The sequence below is a fragment of the Aythya marila genome (assembly GCF_965140915.1).
Source record: "Aythya marila genome assembly, chromosome: 8".
Lineage (NCBI taxonomy): Eukaryota > Metazoa > Chordata > Aves > Anseriformes > Anatidae > Aythya > Aythya marila.
The window spans coordinates 18,174,614-18,196,862 of NC_139049.1; the positions used below are offsets into that span (position 1 = coordinate 18,174,614).

A 22,249-nucleotide genomic window follows, 5' to 3' on the forward strand; every position below is an offset into this window, starting at 1 on the left:
CCAAATTCCTATTTGGGGTAACTCCTCAAGTGCAGCAAATTATAAGAACAGATTTTAATGACACCTTCAAATCTGCTGCTTGACATGCTGTGTTTGCATGTGAGTTTTAGTAAAAGCAGATGATCTAAGAACTGTAAAATGATTATCTTTAGAAAAAGTACAAAGGTCTTTAAAATGTAATATTGCATTTAGACTACGAAACCAAGAAAACCACAAAACCACAGTAAGTAGGCGCACAACAGCATAAGCAAAGAGTTGAAGCTCTGCTCACAAAGCAGGAAGAGGAGGAGCTGCGTTACAGACAGCAGGTATTGGAGCCTCTCAGTACAACACTTGCAGAAAAAGCCTCAAGACAGACAATGCCAAGACCATTAACAGTCTTTACTTCTATCAATTGTTTCACAGCACAATGAGACAGCACAAATTTGTACAGTGGGATCTGCAGACAATTTTAAAACAAGCAAAATTATCTTTTAATAAAAAGCATCAAGTCTGAATGTGAAAATATGAAGACAAACAATATTGCAGATAATCATCACCTTGCTTCCTTTTGATTGTCTAAGAAGTCCAACTCACTGACTTCTCATAGTGCCTTTAATCCACACCATGTTCTCCAAACATCCTAGTTAGTGTAAAGCTTAACGGGTCCCAACTAATATGTGCAGTGTTTCCTAACCTTTCATCTTGCTTTCAAACCCTGTTTGCAGTGTGTGGTGAGATGCAACAACTCATCATACAACATTTTGATTCACAAAGAAGCAGCATGGGTGTTGTACATAATTTAATTTGCACTTCTGTATATAAATGTTTACTATATTGCACACTATTGCAGCACTTAAAAACATCTAATTATTTGCAAAAATTAGTAAAATACTTTAAAGGATTTAAAAATAAGGGTTTTAATGCAACTGACAAGATAATAAAAAAGCAATTTACTTAATGAGATACAATCCTTTATGTTGGAAATGAAAGTTACATACAACTAGAGTACAATTAAAATATACCATATAGTTCAACACTTAATTCCTCAAATGTGTAAAATTAACAAGCTTCTACTGTCATAGATATACAATTTTTCCATATTGTGAAAAGGATTTTTCAAATTAAATACAGGTAACATAATATTCTGTAGTTATATTTTATGACTGTGTTTAAATGAGAGGGTTGTATAATACTCACATTGTCAAATGTATGCACTAATGCCTTGGAAATTGCACACTTCCCCTCCTTTTCCAAAATAGAATCTCATTTCCATACTGAAGTCTATTATGCCATATTGGAAAAACATTTTACTTTCTAACAGGATTTTTATAAAATTAAAAAATAGCATAATATCATGGCATTAAGATGACTTTTCCACATATGCCCACGTAGAATTTAATCTGGATATCAGACAGACATGTCAGAACCAATTTCCTAGACTTTTGTCTTATTGTACACGCAAGATGAATGATTACAGTATTTTACAAAACAGAAAAATCTCCGAATCTTATTAGAATTATGCAATGATTAAAAATTAAAATCATAACAGAATCAAATTGTGATCTCCAACATTTATTAAAATCTTTTAAAGTTCATAAACGACAACAAAGTTACTGTAGAATTTATCGCATACAGCTAGCATACAGCAGCATGTCCTTGGTCTAAATGAAATACAAAAGTTTTTTTTTTTTGACATTTTCATACAAAGGATTTTTTTAAATTTATTAATGTGACGATATATCTTTGTTACATAAAATTTGCTACAGCGAAGTATCTTATACTTTCCTTGCACGTATGTAAATATGGGTGGACAAAGACTGCATTCAGTGTCAGCCTCCTAATGACGTTGTGCAAAAATGCTCAACAACCTAAACATACAGAATGTTTGATGGTACGTTTCATACTCTTTTGTAAAATGTCTACAAAGGCTTTTCTTAAAGGAGTTTCATACAGTTTAAAAGGAAGGAGTGTCAGTGGTTTATTTGCACTGACATTCAAACAAATACAATGGCTATGTATCAATATAGCTCAGTTTTATTAAAAACAATTCATCCGTGTACGCACGTAAATTTATCATAAAATATGAGTTTAAACTGTTTAGATGTGCTGTTTTAAGACAGGTCATTGAGATAGCCAGAATCAAGTGTACAAATAAAACTACTATGAATAAGTTTAAAAGCAACCCTCAAAAAAGTGCTGAGCCACTGATTATTAACATTGAAATAAATGTGTAAAAGTGCCCAAAGCTAGCACATGGTAGCAATATCTTTTAAGTCAGTTGGTGAGAGTATACAAAACATAATTAAGCCCAAATACTTATACCTGTGTGACCATACATTCTGTTTGATTGAAAGAAAGTAGGTTAGAAATGAAGACACAACGCAACTAAAATAAACCCAGCTGTTGCAGTTTTTAAACTTTGTCTCTTTTCTTGCGAATGAAGTGCTGTAGTTAAAAAGAAAATGATTGTAGCAGTACTCCATCCTCAGTTTACTAATATAGTATACCAGAATAAAAACTTGGCAATAACCTCTTATTCTTAACAGCTAACAAAAAATAACCGTGTTCATCCAGCAATGCACCTAGAACATTATTTTGCATTTGCTAAACCATTTGCTTTTCATAAGCCAATGGCAGAGCACGTTTTCCTTTTTGCGTTGTTTTATTTATTTTTTATTTTCTAAATGGATGCCTTTTTTTTTTAAAAAAAAAAATCAAAAAAGGCATGAAACAAAGGATACTTTTGGAGCCCAAACATTAGCTTAAAAGGAAAAAAAAATCAAAATGAGTCTACAATACTGACCAAAACTTCCTTTAAGAGTTTAGGGTTAAAGTTCTTAAAAAAGCCATTTCATACCGGCCAACTGAAATGCTGGTAAGTTGACTTGGTTAAACATGGTCCAAAATCCAGACCAGGTGGAATTACTCCCTCTCTTGAGACTGTAAGCTTTCCATGGTACAGTCTGGTTATGGCAATTGACCTACTGCCTAGGTGGGAAATAAGAAGGAAGGAGGCAGTGACGAAAACTGCAGGGATGTAGAAAACCAAGGCACGGGGTCTAGCTACTGTCCCCTACTTAAGCCATCCAATTGATTCTACTTAATTTTGGTCAGTCTCCAGGAAGAAATGTTTTTAAGTTAATTTAGCAGACATTTATATGGCGATAAATACTACCTTCAAAAATGCTAAAAATGTTGGCTAGGTTTAGTCTGAGCTACTAAAAAAATATTATAAATTGTAGCATCAGACACTAGACAGACAAGAATTATTGGCTGGCACAGACTAGAAGCAACATTTATCTTTCACTTCAGTCTAAATCACACTAGCCGCAACACCTTCCATTTCACTCACACAAATAATACATTATTCAAAATTAAATGGAGCATTCTTGGGTAAAAAACTACTTCATTTTAAAGGGGGAAAATGAACAATACACAGAAACAAAGAACGACAGAAACCAAAGTTAAGTAGGAAAGTGGTCTATTATTCTGTGTTACTGCACAAACAGTGCTTGCTTAATTGTGCCTAGTTAGAAGGGTTGGTGCAAACTGCACACATGGAAGATGGCAATAAAGACCTCAGTCAGCTTTGTGGAATGAAGTAACTAGGTAACTGTTTTGACATATGATGGTCTCAGCTCCACCTCATCTATTAAGAGTGCAAAGATCCCAATGTGAGCCCTGATGTCATCTTGTCCTCTTACTCCTACTAAAAATCAGCAAATTCTTTTGCACATTTTTCTGTTAGAGACGCACGAATATCTTCTTCTTCATAGTCATCAAAGTTGCTTGTATCTCCAGGGCCTCTGCACTTTGGTATGAATGGAGCTTCTACCTGTATTTGTGAAGAAAAAAGCACACAAAATGTAATCACCAAAACACCTTCACATTTAGCAGTGTGATAACAGGCATAACAATATTCCCGTTACTTCTCAAATCCTGCCAAGAAAGCAGATAATACAGTGAATCAGCTTACAGTTAAGGCACATAAATAAAATCAGCCCAAGAATGTGCAGACCTAGATGTATGAATATAAGTTTAAAAGCCCTAATATCTCATTGACAAATGTGGATCAAATGTTAATTTCACTTCAGAACAAAGTTTAGTTCGCTCCCTCCTACTTCCAATCATATGTAACTTAAGCCTCTTCTCTCACAGGAAGGTAAAAATCCTCCTGGTAAAGACAGCGCATCCTGTCAAATCCACAGATATACTCAGGCTTGAGAAAGTAGTTTTCTACAGCAGTACACTAGCAATGCCAAATTCTGCTTTAATATTATGGGGCCCGGGTGTCTCAAAACAGCATACCCAGGAACAAAATCTATTGCATTTAAAACTGTCTTGTAAACAGGCATTAAGACAGCAGAGAAAATTACAATGCTGCAATGGGGAATCTTTTCTTAAAAGATCTATACTTAATACAAAGAACATCAGATGTGTTAATTGTACCCTCTCTTCTAGTAATTAATACATTAGTGAATACTATAACAACTGCACTGTCAGTTTGTGTAGCCAAACAACTAGTTTCTTTTTATAAACTATTGTTAGTATTTAGGTTTGGCCTTTAAAATACTTCTGTTAGAGCAGCAAGTTCATGCCTGTATAGTCCAGACTTAGCATTTCAGTGATGGTAACCAGTTCCTTGAAGTGTTTGTATTGCTCAACTCTAACCTTTTTACCAATATCTGAACACAAAATGATCTCTCCACATGATTCTTCTGGGGCAGCACTAATGAAGTTATTTTAGCCTTTTCTGTTGTTTATTGAAAAAAAAAAAAAAAAAAAAAAAAAAAGAATTCAGAAGTTGCCCTTAAGAATGTAAATAATTTCTTATGAATCTGTTTTTAATAACTCACTAATCTTCAGATATTCGACTTTGACTCTGCCAAGGGGAGAGGGAGCTTTGGAGCTACTAGGAGACAGAGCCAGGCTGCATTGTGGTCATCCCCATCCCTTTCCCCAGCTTCCTCTCCCAGCTCTGCTTCACTCATCCAAGCAGGAGCTAGTGCGCTCTCTGATTTGGCAATGGCTCCTCCTGTTCGGAAAACATTCCCAATTCTCTGTTTAACTTTCATTGTTTTGCAGGTCTGTAGTTCATAGTGCAGACTGAGCATGGACTTTTTAAAAGCCACATTACAATTCATGTTGGTGAGTCAGGTCTCGAGAACCATTCTAAAAATGCCAGAAAACAGCATTTAGCAGGGTTCTTACCATTGCCACAGCTTATGAAACTGAAGTCAATTACAATGCAGCATCAGGAAAAAAAAAGGATTCCTCAATAGACACACTCTACATCTGATCCTGACCCAATCACAGATAGAGCAAGAGGGAGGGAGGATGCCACTTCAGCAGAAAAAGCAGTACTCTAGGGTTTGGTTAATTTCTCCACACTGAAGCACAGTCTGACTGCTAAGAACTACTTGCAAAGGAAAACAGATTCCTCTCTGCTGTGGAGGAGTATTTATAGATGCCATTATAGCAGGGGTTAAATAAAAAGGCAGTAGATGGCTCACTCCGAGATATTCCAGAAATAGATCAGTGCACAACACAAGAGAACATGCACATACAGAGGTCCAGGATAAAATGCCAAAAAGAAACTATCATAATTCAATCAATATATATTCTTCAGCATCTTTAATATTGAGCTGCTTTCACCTTTTCTCAGTTCATTTAAAATTCACAGATTTAGTAAGGCAAAAATAAACAAAATAAATAAAAATTTGACTTCAACCTCTTATAGATTCATAATAGTTTGATCAGGAAGTGTCTCACCTTTCTCTGATAAATGGCAATCCAATCTGTAGTTGCAAACCACTTGTGATTCTTTATGTCATTTACACCATTCTTGAGATTTCCATATCGTTTGGTCAAATCTACCTGGAGTAAATTTCTTAGAAGATCCTTCAGGTCTGAACTGAAGTGTGATGGGAACCTTACCTAAAATATACATCCACAACATTAATATACAAATTTGATCCTTCACTTCTGTGAGGTAAAACCTTGTTCACACAAAAGGAAACACCGGTCTCATTTTCTAGTCTTTTTCTAAACACAAATAAAGTAGGAATATATGGAAAAAGATTATTGTTGTTGCACATGTTAATCTGTTTCACAGAGCTTTTATCAATAGCATTGCTTTGTCCATTTATAATTTTTTGAAGTGAAAGTTTCTAGATTTGATTGATTTGGGGAAATTATTAGTTTTATATAATAATGATATAAAAGCTAAACTTAAATTTTACTGATATCACACCAATACAATCAGTTTTCAAGGTATTCTCACACCTTGTGTACATATACACAATGCATATATAAATTTAAAAATATATATACACGTGCACACACAGAGGAGGTATAGTATAGAATGACACATATATAGAGCATATAAAGATGCGAATATGCTCTGAAATAACTGAACATCCTATTTGATAATTCAATCTGGAACGTTACACTATACTGTAAACTGTTTCCAATAACTAACTAAACCAGCATCAAAAAATTTAGATAAATAATACAGCACTACTTGAAGATAGCACACAAATGAGTCACTTGCCAATACAATTTATTCTAACCTGGCTACAACATATTTGTGAATGAATCAACGGATGTAATTACATAGGGTTTTACTAGCAAAAAATCTGCTGACACCATTTGACATGGGAGAGAGGAGAAAGGGGAAAAGAACAGACACAAGTCTGTTTTTGTCATAACCACAGCTCCAGCATTTGACGCTTTTTTGTTCAGCCAATCAGTTATGATGTAAATGTGGAACACAAAATTATTTAGCATAAAAAATGCTGTGAAACCAAGAGATCTGATAATCAAGGATACTGCTTCTGTTTACATATCAATATGGCTTTATTGTAATACATGAAAAATTAACAGGCTTTAATGAATTTATTACCTAGACAGCTGAGAAGTAGGGAAATAAAAACTCCAGTTTCTAGTAAAGAACTAAGTGCATGACAGATTAAATGATTAATTTAAGATTATAAAGAAAAAATTCTGCAAGCTGAGAACTGAATGTTAGTTTCCACAGTTCATATCCAGTGCCGTTTCCACAACCATTCATCCATAGAGTCAACAAGAGATTAACAAAAAGACCAACAGTAAAAACAAAAGCAAAATAGATGAATTATTTATTTATTTATTTATTTATTTTTTAAGAAGAATAGAAGATAAGTATATCTTTAAAGGTGTATCTTAGTAAATTATCATATGTTCAGGTGGAACAGCATGTCTGGATGTAGAAACAAGGTAGCGAACCACCATAACAAATCAAGTGAGCACAAAGAAACAAAGAGATAACACTGGCTGGCAGGAGAAACAACAGAATCATCACCTTATCACGCTTCCTGACACACTAAGAGATACTCATAAAGAATATGAGGGAAAAATTAGAAACAATTTCTAAAAATGTATATAACAATCAAAGTTGAACATTAGACATTTTTTGATCTACAAGACTTTGTTGCTGCAGAAGTAAAGAAACCTAGTATGAATTATGGAAACTCTTTAGAGCTTCTCAAAAGCTACCAGGACATTTCTGTAAAGAAAATAGCTTGGCAAATTGAATATACAGGTAAGTAGCTGTTAATAGTTATTGAATCATTTTCATCCAAGCATAAAAGAATATTAAATTTACAGACATTGTGGTATTATAGCTTGCATTTTAAATTTAAAGGCAGGGAACTGTACAGGTACTAAACATGGATTTTTAAAGCTTTGATTTTATTATTACTGTAACAATGTCTGTACTTAAGAAATATTAATTACAAACTCTTACCATATTCTTTCCAAATTGCTTAAAGTCTAGCAGCCAGTGAATTCTGCATCAACTCCACATAAAGTCACGTTCTGCAAACACAGTGAGAAACAATCCATGCTTGCAAAAACAGAGTTTTCACTTACCTTGCCAGACACAATCTTTTCATAAATTTGAATTGGCTGATCTGCAAAGAATGGGGGATATCCAGCTGCCATTTCATAGATTAACACTCCTAATGCCCACCAATCCACTGCCTTGTTGTAACCCTGGGTAAAATGAGAAATACCACTGTAGTACCGTTTGTAACATAGTTTAAGATTTTCTGTACATGTAGCTATGGAATATGAAGAAAGCAAATACGTTTTTGTTTAACACAGAGCTTACACCCTAATTCAAAACAAACTGAAGGTCTCATATTCCAACAGCAATACAGTTGATGAAAGTGAAACGTTTTGCACACATTGCTGTGCTGAGTCTCAGTTATGTCTTTATAGTGATGTGTGGCAAGACTCGTTAATTGACAAATGGGGACTTTTTTTTTTTTTTAATTTTTATTTAGTAACTCTTAAAAATCAAAATAATCTTGCTACCAAACAACTGAAGCTTTTTTCAAAGCTTAGGAGGGATACTTCATTAAGTGTAACAGTACTTCCTATAGGAAGTACTCTTGACATGATTAAACATATATCAGAACATTCATTTTCATGTTCAGTAAACTAGCTGCCTACTACTTGAGCTTAAAAGTTTAATAAGCTGTTATAGACATTTATGATCTGATCTTTAAAGCCTGAACACATAATAATTACTAACTCCCATTTAGTATTAAAAAAATACAGAAAACCCCACCAACCCAACCAATTTTATGCGTGTTCTCTGAGATCTTTTACAAAGCTCAAAGTTGAGACTCATTTTTTTCCTGAAAAATCAACTACAGAGAATTCATAGTAGAGACATTGCAATTTCCTCTGCTGTTTTAACTATATAGGGCCAAAAAAGCTGCAAATAACCAACATTTTCTCCTAAAACAGAAGAATTTTCTGTTTACTTTTAAAGACCTGCAAAGGGTACTTAGTTAAAACATACAAAAATGCATAATTTAACATGATTATGAATATCATAAGCAGTTCCATGAACTATAAGGATTTTTCCTTATACAGCTTTATTATAAATGAGATTTCTTCCATGTTCAAACACAACGCAAGTATTAGACTGCATGTACTTTTTGTGCAAAACCAGTGTTTTTTCATGCTTGATTTCATGTATAGTATTTTAAACATGAAACACTGCAAATATTTTTGAATTGACCACTGATTCCTCCAATACACACTTCTTGTTACCTCTGGAGATCCTCTTATAGTCTGTTAACACTTGCAATACAACATTTGCATTCCATGTACTTCACTAGGAGTTGACTTGTCAAGATTTGATTTTTGAGCTACCAGCAATTATTCACCCCTCCAAGACTAATAATTAGGTGACACCTTTTAACTACATCAAATGCATGGCTGGCAATTATTATTCATAGAACTGAAGAAGTACCTTGCTGAGAATTATTTCAGGTGCCAGATATTCTGGAGTCCCACATAACGTCCAAGTTCTTCCTTTTACTCTTTTTGCAAAGCCAAAGTCCGTGACCTGGTAGCAGAATTTAAAATTAAGTACTTTTGAAATATTCTGGAAAGAAATTTTATATATAGGAATAGTATGTGGCGTGAGATGCAAATTATTACAGTCAGATAAATATAACATAGCAACTTCTTCTGATGCGTTTATTTCAGATAAAATCTGTTTCTCATGATAAAATAAATAACTAATACAAGACAGGTATTCCCTCCCTTGAAAAAGCTTCCATTTAGAATTTCAGATATCAGTGGGAACTACAACTTGCTTATCTTCTGTATGTACTGTGACTGTATTAATCATTTTTTCTTATACTTTTCATATCAGACTGTTTATACTACTAAAAGTTTAAAGAATGTGAATAGGAACAAGATATTTATCTTTTCCTTTAGTTGACAAACAAATTAATCAAAAAAAAGGGTCAGGAGATCAGTAAGTTTTGTAAATTCAGAAGTTTTTAATTTCATAAGTGTTATAGAGACATATAAGGAGTATAAAGGTTATATGGAAGAACAGTGTGCAAATAAGACAACATAAGAGATCTTCCAGTAGCTTTTGTTTCTGATATCTTTGAAAGCATCACCAGTGCCCAGCTTATTTATCTGAGGAGTTTGGGGGAAATATAGCAGTAACTGTAGTTACAAATGACAAGTTCTTGGCCATTACAGGTTCTTCATTCCACTTGTCATGTTTCCTGCAGTAAGTTCTCAGCAGTTTGCATGCTTTTTCATCATTCTCTGAGTTTTCTCCAGGACCATATTGTGGAATACATATGGAAACCAGCAGGTTACATGTGAAATTCTGGGATCAGTTTCAACCTATCAAGTCTACGCTTGCTTGACAATCCATTTCTTTTGTTTCTTCTTTCTTGGTATCATTTTCAAATCATTCACTGTGAAAACATACTGTATCGTAATGATAATCCATTGCTAATTATGCAATGGCCAGTGCCAATGTTGCTGATACACTAAGGTCACACAGACAGTTAAACTAGCCAAATACCAGACAATCAAAGCAGATTTTGCTTTTATTTACTTTTTTTTTTTTTTTTAAAAAGAAATAACAGCAATCACACCTGCAGCTGAATGGAGAAGGCAACATGCTGACTAGACAGACCTGTTGCTGCCAGCAAAGAATTGTTTCTGTGTTTATGAATGTGTGTCAGTCTATGTAAGAAAAATACATTGCAGGCATGGAACAAACAGAAATGGTTTTAAAATTCAAAAATAAAATGAAGAGTTTCTAAACAAAATTTAATTGGAGCTGCAGCATGAACTTATGAACACAAACTCCCTCTCCGGTCAGAAGCAGAAACTAAGGTACCTCACATGGGAGGACTGACTGCTGCACCTATTACCATTTGCTGTTTGTCCACCACCATAAAATGTATTGTTGCATCCAGAGAGTTGCCAGTTTTAGTAATATAAACAAGACAAGATGCGAATCCTTTCTACTTCTCTCAATAAACATTTTTATTATGTATACTCCTGTTAGATTTTGCCATGCCTAAACGTGACACAATGAGGAAAGAAGAGTTTCCATAGTATAAGGACTGCAGGGCAGAGTGCCTGTTGCTATATACCACCTTCCCATTTGTCTTTTTGATCACAAACAGAAAAACTAAAAGGAAGACGACAAGGTAACAAGAAGCTACCATAAAACCAAAGAAGTCATTTGCAGCACTGCAATTCTGATTTGATCTGCTGAGAAGGTTAGGACTCTCCAAGGGTGGGATTCATCTACCTGGAATTAAGTACTATACTGTAGATGTTGACATCTAATCTGGTCACCCTCAACTACTTACACAGGCAATGCAAAGAACAAGACATTTTAGGACACCTTTCTTCTTGTTCTAGGGCGGACATGATATAGGTCAGATGAACAGAGCCATATAATCACCTCCTCCTCACCACAGTCCCCAGGGGAAATCTTGACAACTTGTTCAAAGTGCAGAGAGTGAAATTGTGCATACTTCATAGTCATAAAAAAGTTAAATCCATTGATTTTAACTGTTATTAAGCAGTAGAGCATTTTAATGCCCCCCTGAGTATATGCTAACATATCAACCATCGTTAGATCATTTATTCTAAACGCATTTGCTAGAATTAACTAACCCTGCACTGTGAAACAAGAGTCCACACCCTAAATATATGAAAAATATTATACCTGGATGTATCCTTGCTGATCAATTAAAAGATTTTCAGGCTTTAGATCTCTGTAGATGAGGTCTAACGAATGGAGGTACTCAAATGTTAGCACTATCTGAGCTGCATAAAACCGTGCATGTGGTTCACTGTGAAGAATTAAAAGAATATTAAGCAATCCGGTGCTATGAAACAAACGTGATTGAAAAGAACAGATAATTTATGCATCTTTTAACTGGTTCTTTTACTGTGTAACACCCCCCCCCCCCCCAAAAAAAAGAAAAAAAAAAAGACCAAAAAACCACCACAAAACTACCACAAAAACAAACCAAACCAAAACAGCAAATGTTTTAGAATTGATACATTCATTCCCTAACTTTAATTTCTTAACTTTTGCATTTAAAATACACATGCAAACCCACACACAGAACTTAGAAAAACTTAGACTTTAAATATCAATTTTTAGAAACTATGATCAATTTCGGTGACAATGTGCATATCAGTTCCAAAATTCTATTGTGCCTAGATTCTAAGTGCCTGCATTAGCTAACTGCAAAATAATTATAAATTGTTCATTGCCTATTTTAGCCTACTATCAGAGGAGAAAATTAAATGCACTTACCCCTTCAGAATTTTTTAATTTATAGTAACAAATTTTATGAAACCCTTTTCCCAAATTAACAGCATAATGCTTTTTAAATAAATAATTTCACTAAGATTCTTACCTAAACCTTCCAATTCTTCTTAGATGTGAGAACATTTCACCACCAGGAACATACTCCATTACCATGTATAAATTAGAATTGTCCTAAGGAAGCAAGTAAACACACACAAATATTTACCAGGCATGCTACAGTGTCTACAATTTCCAGGCCCAGTATATTTCATTAAAGAATGAAAAACTGTAGCCATCAAATTACCTTAATAAATCAAAAGTAACACACACAGAAATTCTGGAAAAAAATGCATAATCAGTGAGTTCCTGACAGAAGGAGCAGAAAATGCCTGCTATAAGACAAAAACTTGCACCCTTAGGAGTTCAGAATTGACAGCCTAGAGTATTCTTGTCTCCCATAGACCCATCACAAACCTCAAAACCATAAAGATTAAGAGATCATGTTTGTTCATTTTAAATGGTGTTATTAAAAATATATATATATATATTTATAGGACACATATCACTATTATTTAGGAAAATACTCAATTTCTTTGCAGACCAGCTAGGACATACTGTCTTAGAGTTAGATGCTGATCTCAAAATTCTTTGCTCCATCGTCATGATTGTCATTAAGACCTGCCTCATGTATCAATCTCATACAAAAAATCTGCAGAACAATTACAATTTTTCCTAAAATTTGATCACGTACTTCCCTGAAACTCTAACAGCTACTTTCAAAATAATGATTACCTTAAAAGAATACTCCAGTTTTACAAGGAAAGGAAAGTTCACCGCTTGTAATATCCTCTTTTCATTCAGTGTGTGTTCTATTTGCTTCAGTTTGACAACCTAGTAGAGAAAAAATAATCTTCAGTCTAATTATGCCATTTCTTAATTGTTGATAATTTTTTTAGTGTAGCACAGCTACTTGAAAGCAAGCTCATAAATTTACAGATAGCCAAAAACCCCAGTTTTACTGTTACTGCACTTATTACTAGGTACAGTAGCAGTAATAAGAATGAATTAAAAAAAATTTAACCATTCTAAAGAGTAATATTCATGAAATATGGTTTGCAGATAACTGGAGAAATAGTGTTTCTTACTACATGCTTAGTATAAGAAACACTAAAGAAAACACCTCTCTACATTTTCTCAATAATTGCTTGCTATTGTAACAGAGATACTTCTGCAGCAAGATGACAGTTCAATAAATTCCATTAATTCCGGCTTAGCTAAGAAAGGCAGGAATGTGTGTCAGACATTAACCATGAATTTTGTTATGTGTGAACAGGAGTAACCTAACTTATTTTATAGGGTTTGTACATTAGTAAGGAGAAGACTAAGGAAAATACACACTCAAAGTTTCTATTCTTATAAACAGTTACTTCTGCCAGACCTTTCAGTGGATTTTGCTTTTCTGCTTTATACCAAACTGCTCAGTGAAAGAATTAAAAAAAAATAAATGCTATCTTCTTGGAATACATTACAATGTTAATATACTGACAAAACTGTGAGCAGCACATTTCTGATCTCTACTCTTTCTCAGGAATTAACAATTTGTTTCCTGGTGTTAAACCCCAACATTGTGTAATTAATTCTTTCCATTTTACTTAATCCCTATTGCCCAATTTATCTGCATCTTGTTTTGAGAATGGCACGATTCCCAACTTTTTTTTTTTTTTTTTTACATAGGAAACATGAAGAAAATGTACAAGACTAATCAAAACAAGCAAATCTAACTGCTATAAATAACAGAAAAGCATGACGTGCCAACTCTGACTGAAACCGAGTTTAAATTTAACTATCCTTTAGATGCAAAAGGTAATAGCTACAAGTAATAAGAAAAGAAAACTTTCTTGAAAGGAATTTTATACAAAAGAAATTGCAAATTGAAAATAGATTTAATATTTGCAATCACAGATCTTTGTGGACCAAATCCAGATTTTGCACTGAGGCACAGGAATACACTACTGCAGCAAAAAAAAACACCCCAACAACAAAACAATGAATCAGCTCATTTGTGGGAAGTGTTCCCTTTGTCCCTAAAAAACTATGGTATTGGAATTACTCCGGCCCTCAAAAATAGCAAGCTAAGGTTATAGTTTGGTATTGTGAAGTGTTCAGCTTCTAGAAAAGATTTTACCACCCTTCCTGCAACTTCTGCTTCTTAGATTGTGAAGGGTGATTGGCAACAATATCGCAGGCTGAAACTGCTGTTTAACACTTCATGCTGTTGAACTGGAGCTTCAGATAACAGAACTTTGCTCACATTTAAACTCAGGCTAAGGGTATGTCCAACGAGAGCTTCCTGTAGATCAAATGATATCCACCAACGGAAGATTCTCCCATAACTTGCTTGCGACTGAGCTTTTGTTAACAAAATTTTATTTCCAAAAACAGTTGTGTGATGAAATGAAGCAAGCAATGTTGCTTTGCTAAATCAAGGCAGGCAAATAAAGGAATAACAACCCTACACACAAAAAAATGGCTAGATCGTGTAACACTAACTTTTATATTTTGTTTCATGTCTATAGGAACCAGACATAAGATTAGATAAAAAAAAGGGACATTGATTTGGTCCATCCATTATGTAATACGGTTTAATATCTTCCTTTAAGTTGCTTCCTTTATGATGAAGAACTAGTGAATTCTCCAGAAAATGTACTTACTGAAATTATTAGACATTTTTGAAAAGAAATATAACTGTGTATTTGATATAGGAACGATTGACAGGAAGCCAACACCAAAGAATAGCTCTCACAATTAAATAAAGTAAACTCTTTCCTCAAATGACAGAGCTCCTAGCAATTTTCCGTGTTTATAAAATAGCAGCTGGACTTTCCTGTGGCCTCCTACAGCCAAACAGAGCTGCCAAGCAACCACTCCAGAACCAGGAAGCAAGCAGGGACCGATTGCTCAGGTGTATTTGCCCTGTGGCTAAAGACCCCAAGGACAAGCTAGCTGGGCCTGAGAGGCAGCGCTTCCTCAGGCCACACTTGGTTAATGTGCCTTGAGAATTAGAAGAGTTGAACACTGTGATCAGGCTTCTTAGCAAAACTGCTTCCCAGTTCAAAAGCAGTGGGCTGCCACCCAGCCAGGCTGCGAACAGCTCTGCAGCAGGCCCACATCTCCTGAGGTGGCAAGACCCAAGCACTATGGGGTCAGCGGCTGATGCCAGGGCTCGTGCTCTGGACCCTTGCAGATGCCTAAGCGTTGGTCTCAGCCCAAGTACTGTGAGAACCAACCTGATAATTGGCACGTGTACTTCATAAAGGAACACTTCAGACTTGTGCTCACAGACATAGAGACATCTAGTTTACTAATAGAAGACTGTCACCTTGATGCAAAAATCTTCAAATATCTTTAACCCTGTGAATGTTTTACTGAAAGTCCACTGTAATCATTCAAGATGTGAATTTATGTCTTTACCAGGTAGTTTTAAAGCAACAGCTAGTTAGTAGTAATCAGTTTTTTGTTTTTTTTTTAAATCTTCAGACTGTTTTTATGGCAGTTTTCTGAAGAAAGATGTAATCTTCTAAATTGCTCTAGTGTGCTCTAGTGACAAAGGCTCAGCTAATCCTGTGAGAGGTTTCAAAGAGAAATAAATTAAATAAATCAAAAGCTTGCCAATGGGCTCTCCCCACACACATGGGATGCTCATGCTCATCATGCCTTGCTTTACAGTAAAGCTTCCTGCAGAATTCATCAGCCATACTGAGGGAACAAGGGGTGGAAATGGTCTGGGATGGTCAGGTATACGAAGTTGGAAAGCCTTTTAAATTTAACTGGATGATTTCTGCATTTTTTATTTTAAATAAACATTATAAAAAGAAGTTATAGGAAAATGCTAAAGTTGTAACTAAAAAAAAAAAGAGCTTTGTCAAATCAAAAAATGCCAAAATTAACACTATAAAGATAACTACTTTAGCTTTTTCTTCACTAACCATTATAGAGGAGTCTTTAATTACACCTTTAATTACACCTTATTTAAGGTCAAGGACACCAAATCACATGTAAAGAACACTGGAATTGCAACTCACAGAAAATGGTTTGCTTGTGCCTCTGCCATGGTACCATTGCATAAAATTACTTGAGAATGTAATAAAGCTTGAGTGCAAGAGTCCACATTGTAGCAGTGTTGACTTTCATTTGATCATTTTCTTGTTTTTAAATTCTCTTTACTAGATTAAGGTGTTCTTAACATGACTTTTTAATTTGTTATATAAAAGCAAAGGTAAGTATGGTGCCTTATAAAGTAACAGAAGTTGTTATTTTGAGGATCTTAGAAGCCAAGTTCTAAATAATGTACTTCTGTAAAAGATGTCAAACCATTAAAAATTAACTATATTGATAACTTGCTTAAGATACCATTTAGTGTTACAGTAAAAATACAGATTCAGACTACGGAATTGAAGTTTTCAACACAGAATTTTTACTGTATGACAGCTGTTCTAAGGGACCGATTACTGTTGTATCTATGCAGTTAATATAGATGCAACAGGAATATTATATAATTATGCATACAAAAACTAATTTGGATCCCATTGCATCAAGAATGGAGAACAAATGATTCAAACAAATTATTAAATTATATTTCACAAATTTTGAAAAATTCCTAGCCTTCTAGAATTCCCAAGCTACCACGCAAAACTGTAAAACAAAGTTTTTTTCCCTTTCAATACAGTACTACATTTGCTATTGCCAAAGAGTATGTAGATCATATTACAAAAGGTAAGCAAAGAATCACATTTACTAATGCCTTGAACACTACTAATTCTCTTTAGCCAGCCATTAGTGGTAAGGGATGTTGTAAGAATTCTACACATTCCTCAAAACAAACTGCTGGCTAAAAAGCTCAGTCAGCTGCTTGAAGTATCACCAGTATTCAAATGCAGTAAGCAAAAGCACAAATACGTGCAATGCAGTTTAGTCACAGTTACCAGACCTTTATCTACTTCAAACTCTTGTACTGCAAAAGACACTAAAATTTACACCAACCTTCTGTTTGTCCAGTATCTTCATAGCATAATACTGTTCTGTGGCTTTATGTTTCACCATCATAACTCTCCCGAATGATCCTGTTCCTAGGGTTTTTTGCCTCTCAAAATCATCTAGGCCAGCAGTATTCTACATATACAAGGATATAATGGTATTATTTACAATTTAATACCCAGAGACAATTTTAATTATATGAATTGAAATCATTTATTAAAGACAACTGAGTAAAATTAAATTTATCAAAGACAATAAGCTATAGGCAACTTGGAGTTATGTCACGACTGACAAATTTGAATAAGAGATTTTATATTGCACTCATTGAAACAAAGAAACTTAATTGAATTGTGTGAACATTTCTATAATTTGTTCATACAGATGACACAAGCTTAGTAAGAAGAACTTGGCTGTAAACAAATTATGTACGTAATAATCAGATAAAGCCCTCATGCTCCACAAGCAAGAACATAAGAGCCTGCAAAATTCTAGAACCAAGCTCTTGACAAAGTGCTACAGGAGAGCTGTCTGGAAACAATATCACAGCTATTCATTCAAAGCATTTGAGATGCTGCTTCAACAAACAAATGACCATCCTCTTCCACTCTCCCCATCCCTCCCCTCCAAGAAAAAGTCCACCCCTTCAGCTTTTGGAAGATTCCTCTTGAGCTCCTTAACCTGTCCCCAAGCTCTAGGCAGCATATTCTTTCTTAATAGCATGGGATAATGATTAGCACGGTAAATTACAGATCCATGTAATGTTTAGTGTTATAAAAGCCAGCTAAAATATGATCACAGATTTTGAATCATGCTGATCACAAACAATTTTCTGTAAGAGAAAGTGGCAATTCAGCATGACCATTTCATCAGCTCATACCTAGAGAAGACCTGAGCATCTCCGCTGATGAATATCAGTGAGAAAACTGACTTCCAAAATGGAAACTCTTTTGAAAATTGCATTAAACTTTCTTCAGTTTTCTGTGCTGCTCATTACAAACTGACAACACACTTAAAACATGCTATGAAAAAAATGCAGTAAAGAAAATTATTCGATTCTTAAATGATTGATACCTGAGGGGGGCTTTCCCATTTTCTTAAAAAGTCTTCTTTGGCTTTGGCTAGGAACTCTTTCACTGAAAACACACACAAAAAATTGTTCATTAATGAGAGTCATTATGGATGTGATAGAGACGCTTTGTTAACAAAATATATAATCTTCATTATCAACTTTATTCTCCAGTTCATAAGGTACTATATTTACCTTTATGAAAGTGAGCACCAATATCTCAAATTTCTACAATGATCTCCAGGGGATCTGTAAGCTTTCTGGAGTAACTACACAACTCTACACACGTTACTTAAACTACACCAGCTCTAATAACTCACAACACTGTATATGCAAGCAGGCTTTAAGGTGATGCAAAACTTTCTTAATTTGACTGGGGAAGAAAAGAAAACAAACACCTGACATTTAAATTACCATTCCGCAAAGAGAAAGATTTTATCATTTTTTAAAATAAATATACATTGTCTTTCAGCTGATTAGCATAATGTCAAGCTCACTGCTCCCCCCATCACCTTCAAAAAAAGGCTGTTTGCAAGCTCAAGAACCAAATGCACAGCATTACTGCAAGCAGACAAAACACAACAGGGCTACAACAACACTGCACATAGATATGCCCACAGTCAAAGAATAAGTATTTTTAATATTAATTTTTCATTGAAATTGAAGGAATTAATAACTGCAAAATTCTGGATGACTGTTTAAAATGTGCACTAACATATTTTGTTCGGATAATATTTCAGCTGTTCTATTTTTTGAACACCAATTGTCAGCCAGATCAAAGTAGATTACTTAAGGCACAGCCATAAACGAAAGGCATTTCAGACATTGCTGTGATTCTGAAAAAGTCACAGAATTAGAAGAAAATATCATACTGGTTTTGTGTTTTCTGAATCAATTCACATAACACAACGTTAATAACAGCGGATTTTCTGTACTATGTTCTGCCATAAGCAATTTCTAACAATACTCAGTAATATGCCAATATTATTCTGGTCAATGACTAGAAATATATGGTTTAGGAACTGTATTTTACCTTCAGATGCTCACAGAAAATTAGGTTTATGAGTGGCCATAAACAATCATCTGATGAATCAGAACAATTTTGTGCTTTTCCTTTCAGAGAATACTGATGTCTACACAGAGAACTTTTCTCCTACCATACTTCTGTTACTGGCACAGTATCAGCAGTGGTAAAAACAGTGGCAGCCCTGGAATAGACTGGTCCTGATTTTTTTGTTTGGTTGTTTTTGTTTTCCTTTTTGTTTTCATATGGGATTCAACTGTAGAAAAATACTCAAAGGAGCCTTACAGTTCCTACCATCGCTGGCTCTGATGGAACAGCATCAAAACAACAGAAATTTCAGAAAAATTGTCAAAAGGTCTGGCAGGCAACAACATTAGAAGGGTGATTAAACCATGACATTCCCTCAGTACTTTTAAGAGAAACAGAGAAGAGGGACATATTTATTACTTTAAATTTATGTGTAAGTAGAATAAGAAAGCAGTTTATGTCAAATGAATTATAGAAATTAATTGGCATTTAAACTCACTGAAAGTTAAAAAAAATATATATATTTAAATGGGTAGTCAGTAAAATGTTTGACACGTTTATCCTAAGTGGGGAAAATATTTCCATTGTTTTCAAATTATGTGGGCTACTTATTTAATGACTTTTAATGATTCTCATTTGAGAAAAAGACAGGATTTCCTGTGACATGAAGTAAATTCAACATAAAAAGGGAATGTAATAACGTCCAAATTCATGTACGATGATCCCTCTTCTACTAGGAAAACAGAGATGGCTATTGATAAAGCGATAATAATTTATAATTTTCTTTTGGACATAAATTGACGTCAAAATAACATGAGCATTATTTTCTCTTAATGCCAAGAAAAAAAAATTAAGATGATCATTAAGATTACCAGAGAGCCAAGCTTCAAACTTAAACTACTGTAGTTAAGAAACAAACATTAACTTTGCTTTAACATGATACATCACAAAACATGAAATATATATATATATGTATATCTTGGTACAACATCTTAAATATCCCTCACACAATTTATGTTGTTCATATAATGGTATTTTAAGTTTCCATATCTCTCGTACTGAAATAGGATTTTCAGTATTTATGAGAAATATACCATTATATTTACATGTAATCATCTTTTTCTCAGTTCTGCTTATGGAATAAAGAACGTGTATGACAAAATTGTAATCCATCTGCAAATATTCAAACTGGGGAATCATGGAAAAAATGAGCCTCTATTCTAAAAATATCAGGAAGCCACAAGCTCTCCTTCAATACAGAATGTCTAACTTACACTTCTTTACTTTTGTTCTTTTCTTGGAAAGTGGCACTGAGCACATATTTTCAAAATCAAGCTACCAAATGGCATTAATTCACTCTTAAAACCCTCATATTTTAAAAACAATTTCATATTTTGATGGGTGTTATTAGAGAAAGTGTGTTAAATTTTGCTTGGTTCTTATTTTCAGAGGTCCCCTGGGCTCCTACACCACAGTGAAATTCAGGAAGTGATTTCAAATCGAATTTAGGCAACTTAAGGGCGTCACTTCAGTCACTTCTGAAAACAGGACTTAGAATTGGAAATAGCACAGGTTCTTTTGACAACTGAAATCACGAACCATTAGCTCTTGCTGTAGGAGAACACATTTTATTTCTACAGTTTGAGTGCTGAATCAGTATTTCTGCTAATTAGTTATGGTTTGTAGTGGCCATTGGTATTATTTTCATGATGCAAACGAACAGGTTTATCAGACAATGACTTTGAAGTTTTCTTCACGTGCACATTTTTAGCCACTTTACATTGCTACAGTATGACTTTTTCAATTTATTATTATTTTTGTTTGTTTTTGTTTTTCAGATCTTTTAACTGTTCCTAGTATCTGTGACTTTGGGCACTAATGAAAGAATGAGCATACCAAAGGTCTCTATAGGTCCCCAAAGGGTTTGCAGGAACATTCACCCACACAGATGAGATGATGAAGAGAGGAAAGAAAGAGAAAAAAAAAAGTTTTATGCATTTCCACAACAAACACATAGAAAACACAAATACATTCCACCCATTCCCCTCCCCACTCAAGGATGGACCCTGTAACAAACCAGCCCTTTCCCACACAGACAGAATGACTCATGCTACACCACAGAATGTTTGAGCAAAGATTACCAAATGAAAAAAAGAGGAAAAAAAAAAAAAAGAAAACACACCAAAGGCAGCTAAATTCAGTATGAGAAAAGATGATGCATCACAGAAATAAGCACAGCTTATAAAACTTCAGGAGATCAAGTTGGCATCTTTAATAAATAACCTGTTCTGATACAAACACATCCAAGGAACCGTTGCTAACAAAAGTGTATCTATCTTCATCGCAGCATGCAGGATCACAATAAAACCTGTAATCAGGTGATCTTCCCACTACTTATCATTTTGTTCCAAAAGACGGCATGTGTGAATTGCATAGCATGTGGTGGGTAGCACAGAAATGGAAAACAGTCTCCAAAAATTTCACAACCAAATTTCAGTCCCGTTACCCAACAACAGCAACAAAACCACACAAAAAGCACAGATGAAATTACTGTATACAATCTGGAATGAATACTTGAATTATTTGTGGTACCTTTACAATTACAATTTAATTTTCTAAAACTTCCAAAAAAAACACAAAAAAGATTTTTATATACGTGTTCCCATAAGCACCGAAAAACTAATGCAAGGATCAATCATGAATTCACAAATGGCTAAGTGAAGTGAAGATTTTGATGATGCAAGGAGTGTTAGCAAAGACCAGCAAACAGACACTATTCATACTGATTTCACTGACACAGTACCAGATTGAGTGAAGGAGGTTGAAACTAAAGGAGGAAAAGCTGTTGTTCAAGAAAGGAAGGTGCTGGAAGGCAAGGGCAAAGCACAAGTGAAAACAGCGGCACAAGAGCCATGCATAGGATCAAACTATGGGAGCACCAGTAAGGACACCAGCTGGAACTGGAAGG

General features: G+C 34.5%; 1 protein-coding gene across 2 annotated transcripts in view; it reads right to left on the bottom strand.

Annotated features, from left to right (window-relative positions):
- Nucleotides 1–222: 222 nt before the first annotated feature.
- PRKACB (protein kinase cAMP-activated catalytic subunit beta) overlaps nt 223–22,249 on the bottom strand; it is a 69,125-nt gene continuing 47,098 nt past the window's right edge. The window contains exons 2-10 of one of the 2 annotated variants that reach the window (XM_082766073.1): nt 18,236–18,297; nt 17,171–17,299; nt 12,923–13,021; nt 12,240–12,322; nt 11,537–11,663; nt 9,290–9,385; nt 7,894–8,016; nt 5,755–5,919; nt 223–3,817 (exon numbers count right to left, since the gene is read on the bottom strand). In XM_082766073.1, the coding sequence (XP_082622199.1) occupies nt 3,692–3,817; nt 5,755–5,919; nt 7,894–8,016; nt 9,290–9,385; nt 11,537–11,663; nt 12,240–12,322; nt 12,923–13,021; nt 17,171–17,299; nt 18,236–18,297 (1,010 nt within the window). In that variant the 3' untranslated portion in view covers nt 223–3,691. The remainder of the gene's footprint in view (nt 3,818–5,754; nt 5,920–7,893; nt 8,017–9,289; nt 9,386–11,536; nt 11,664–12,239; nt 12,323–12,922; nt 13,022–17,170; nt 17,300–18,235; nt 18,298–22,249) is intronic. The other variant, XM_082766074.1, reaches the window with a different exon arrangement.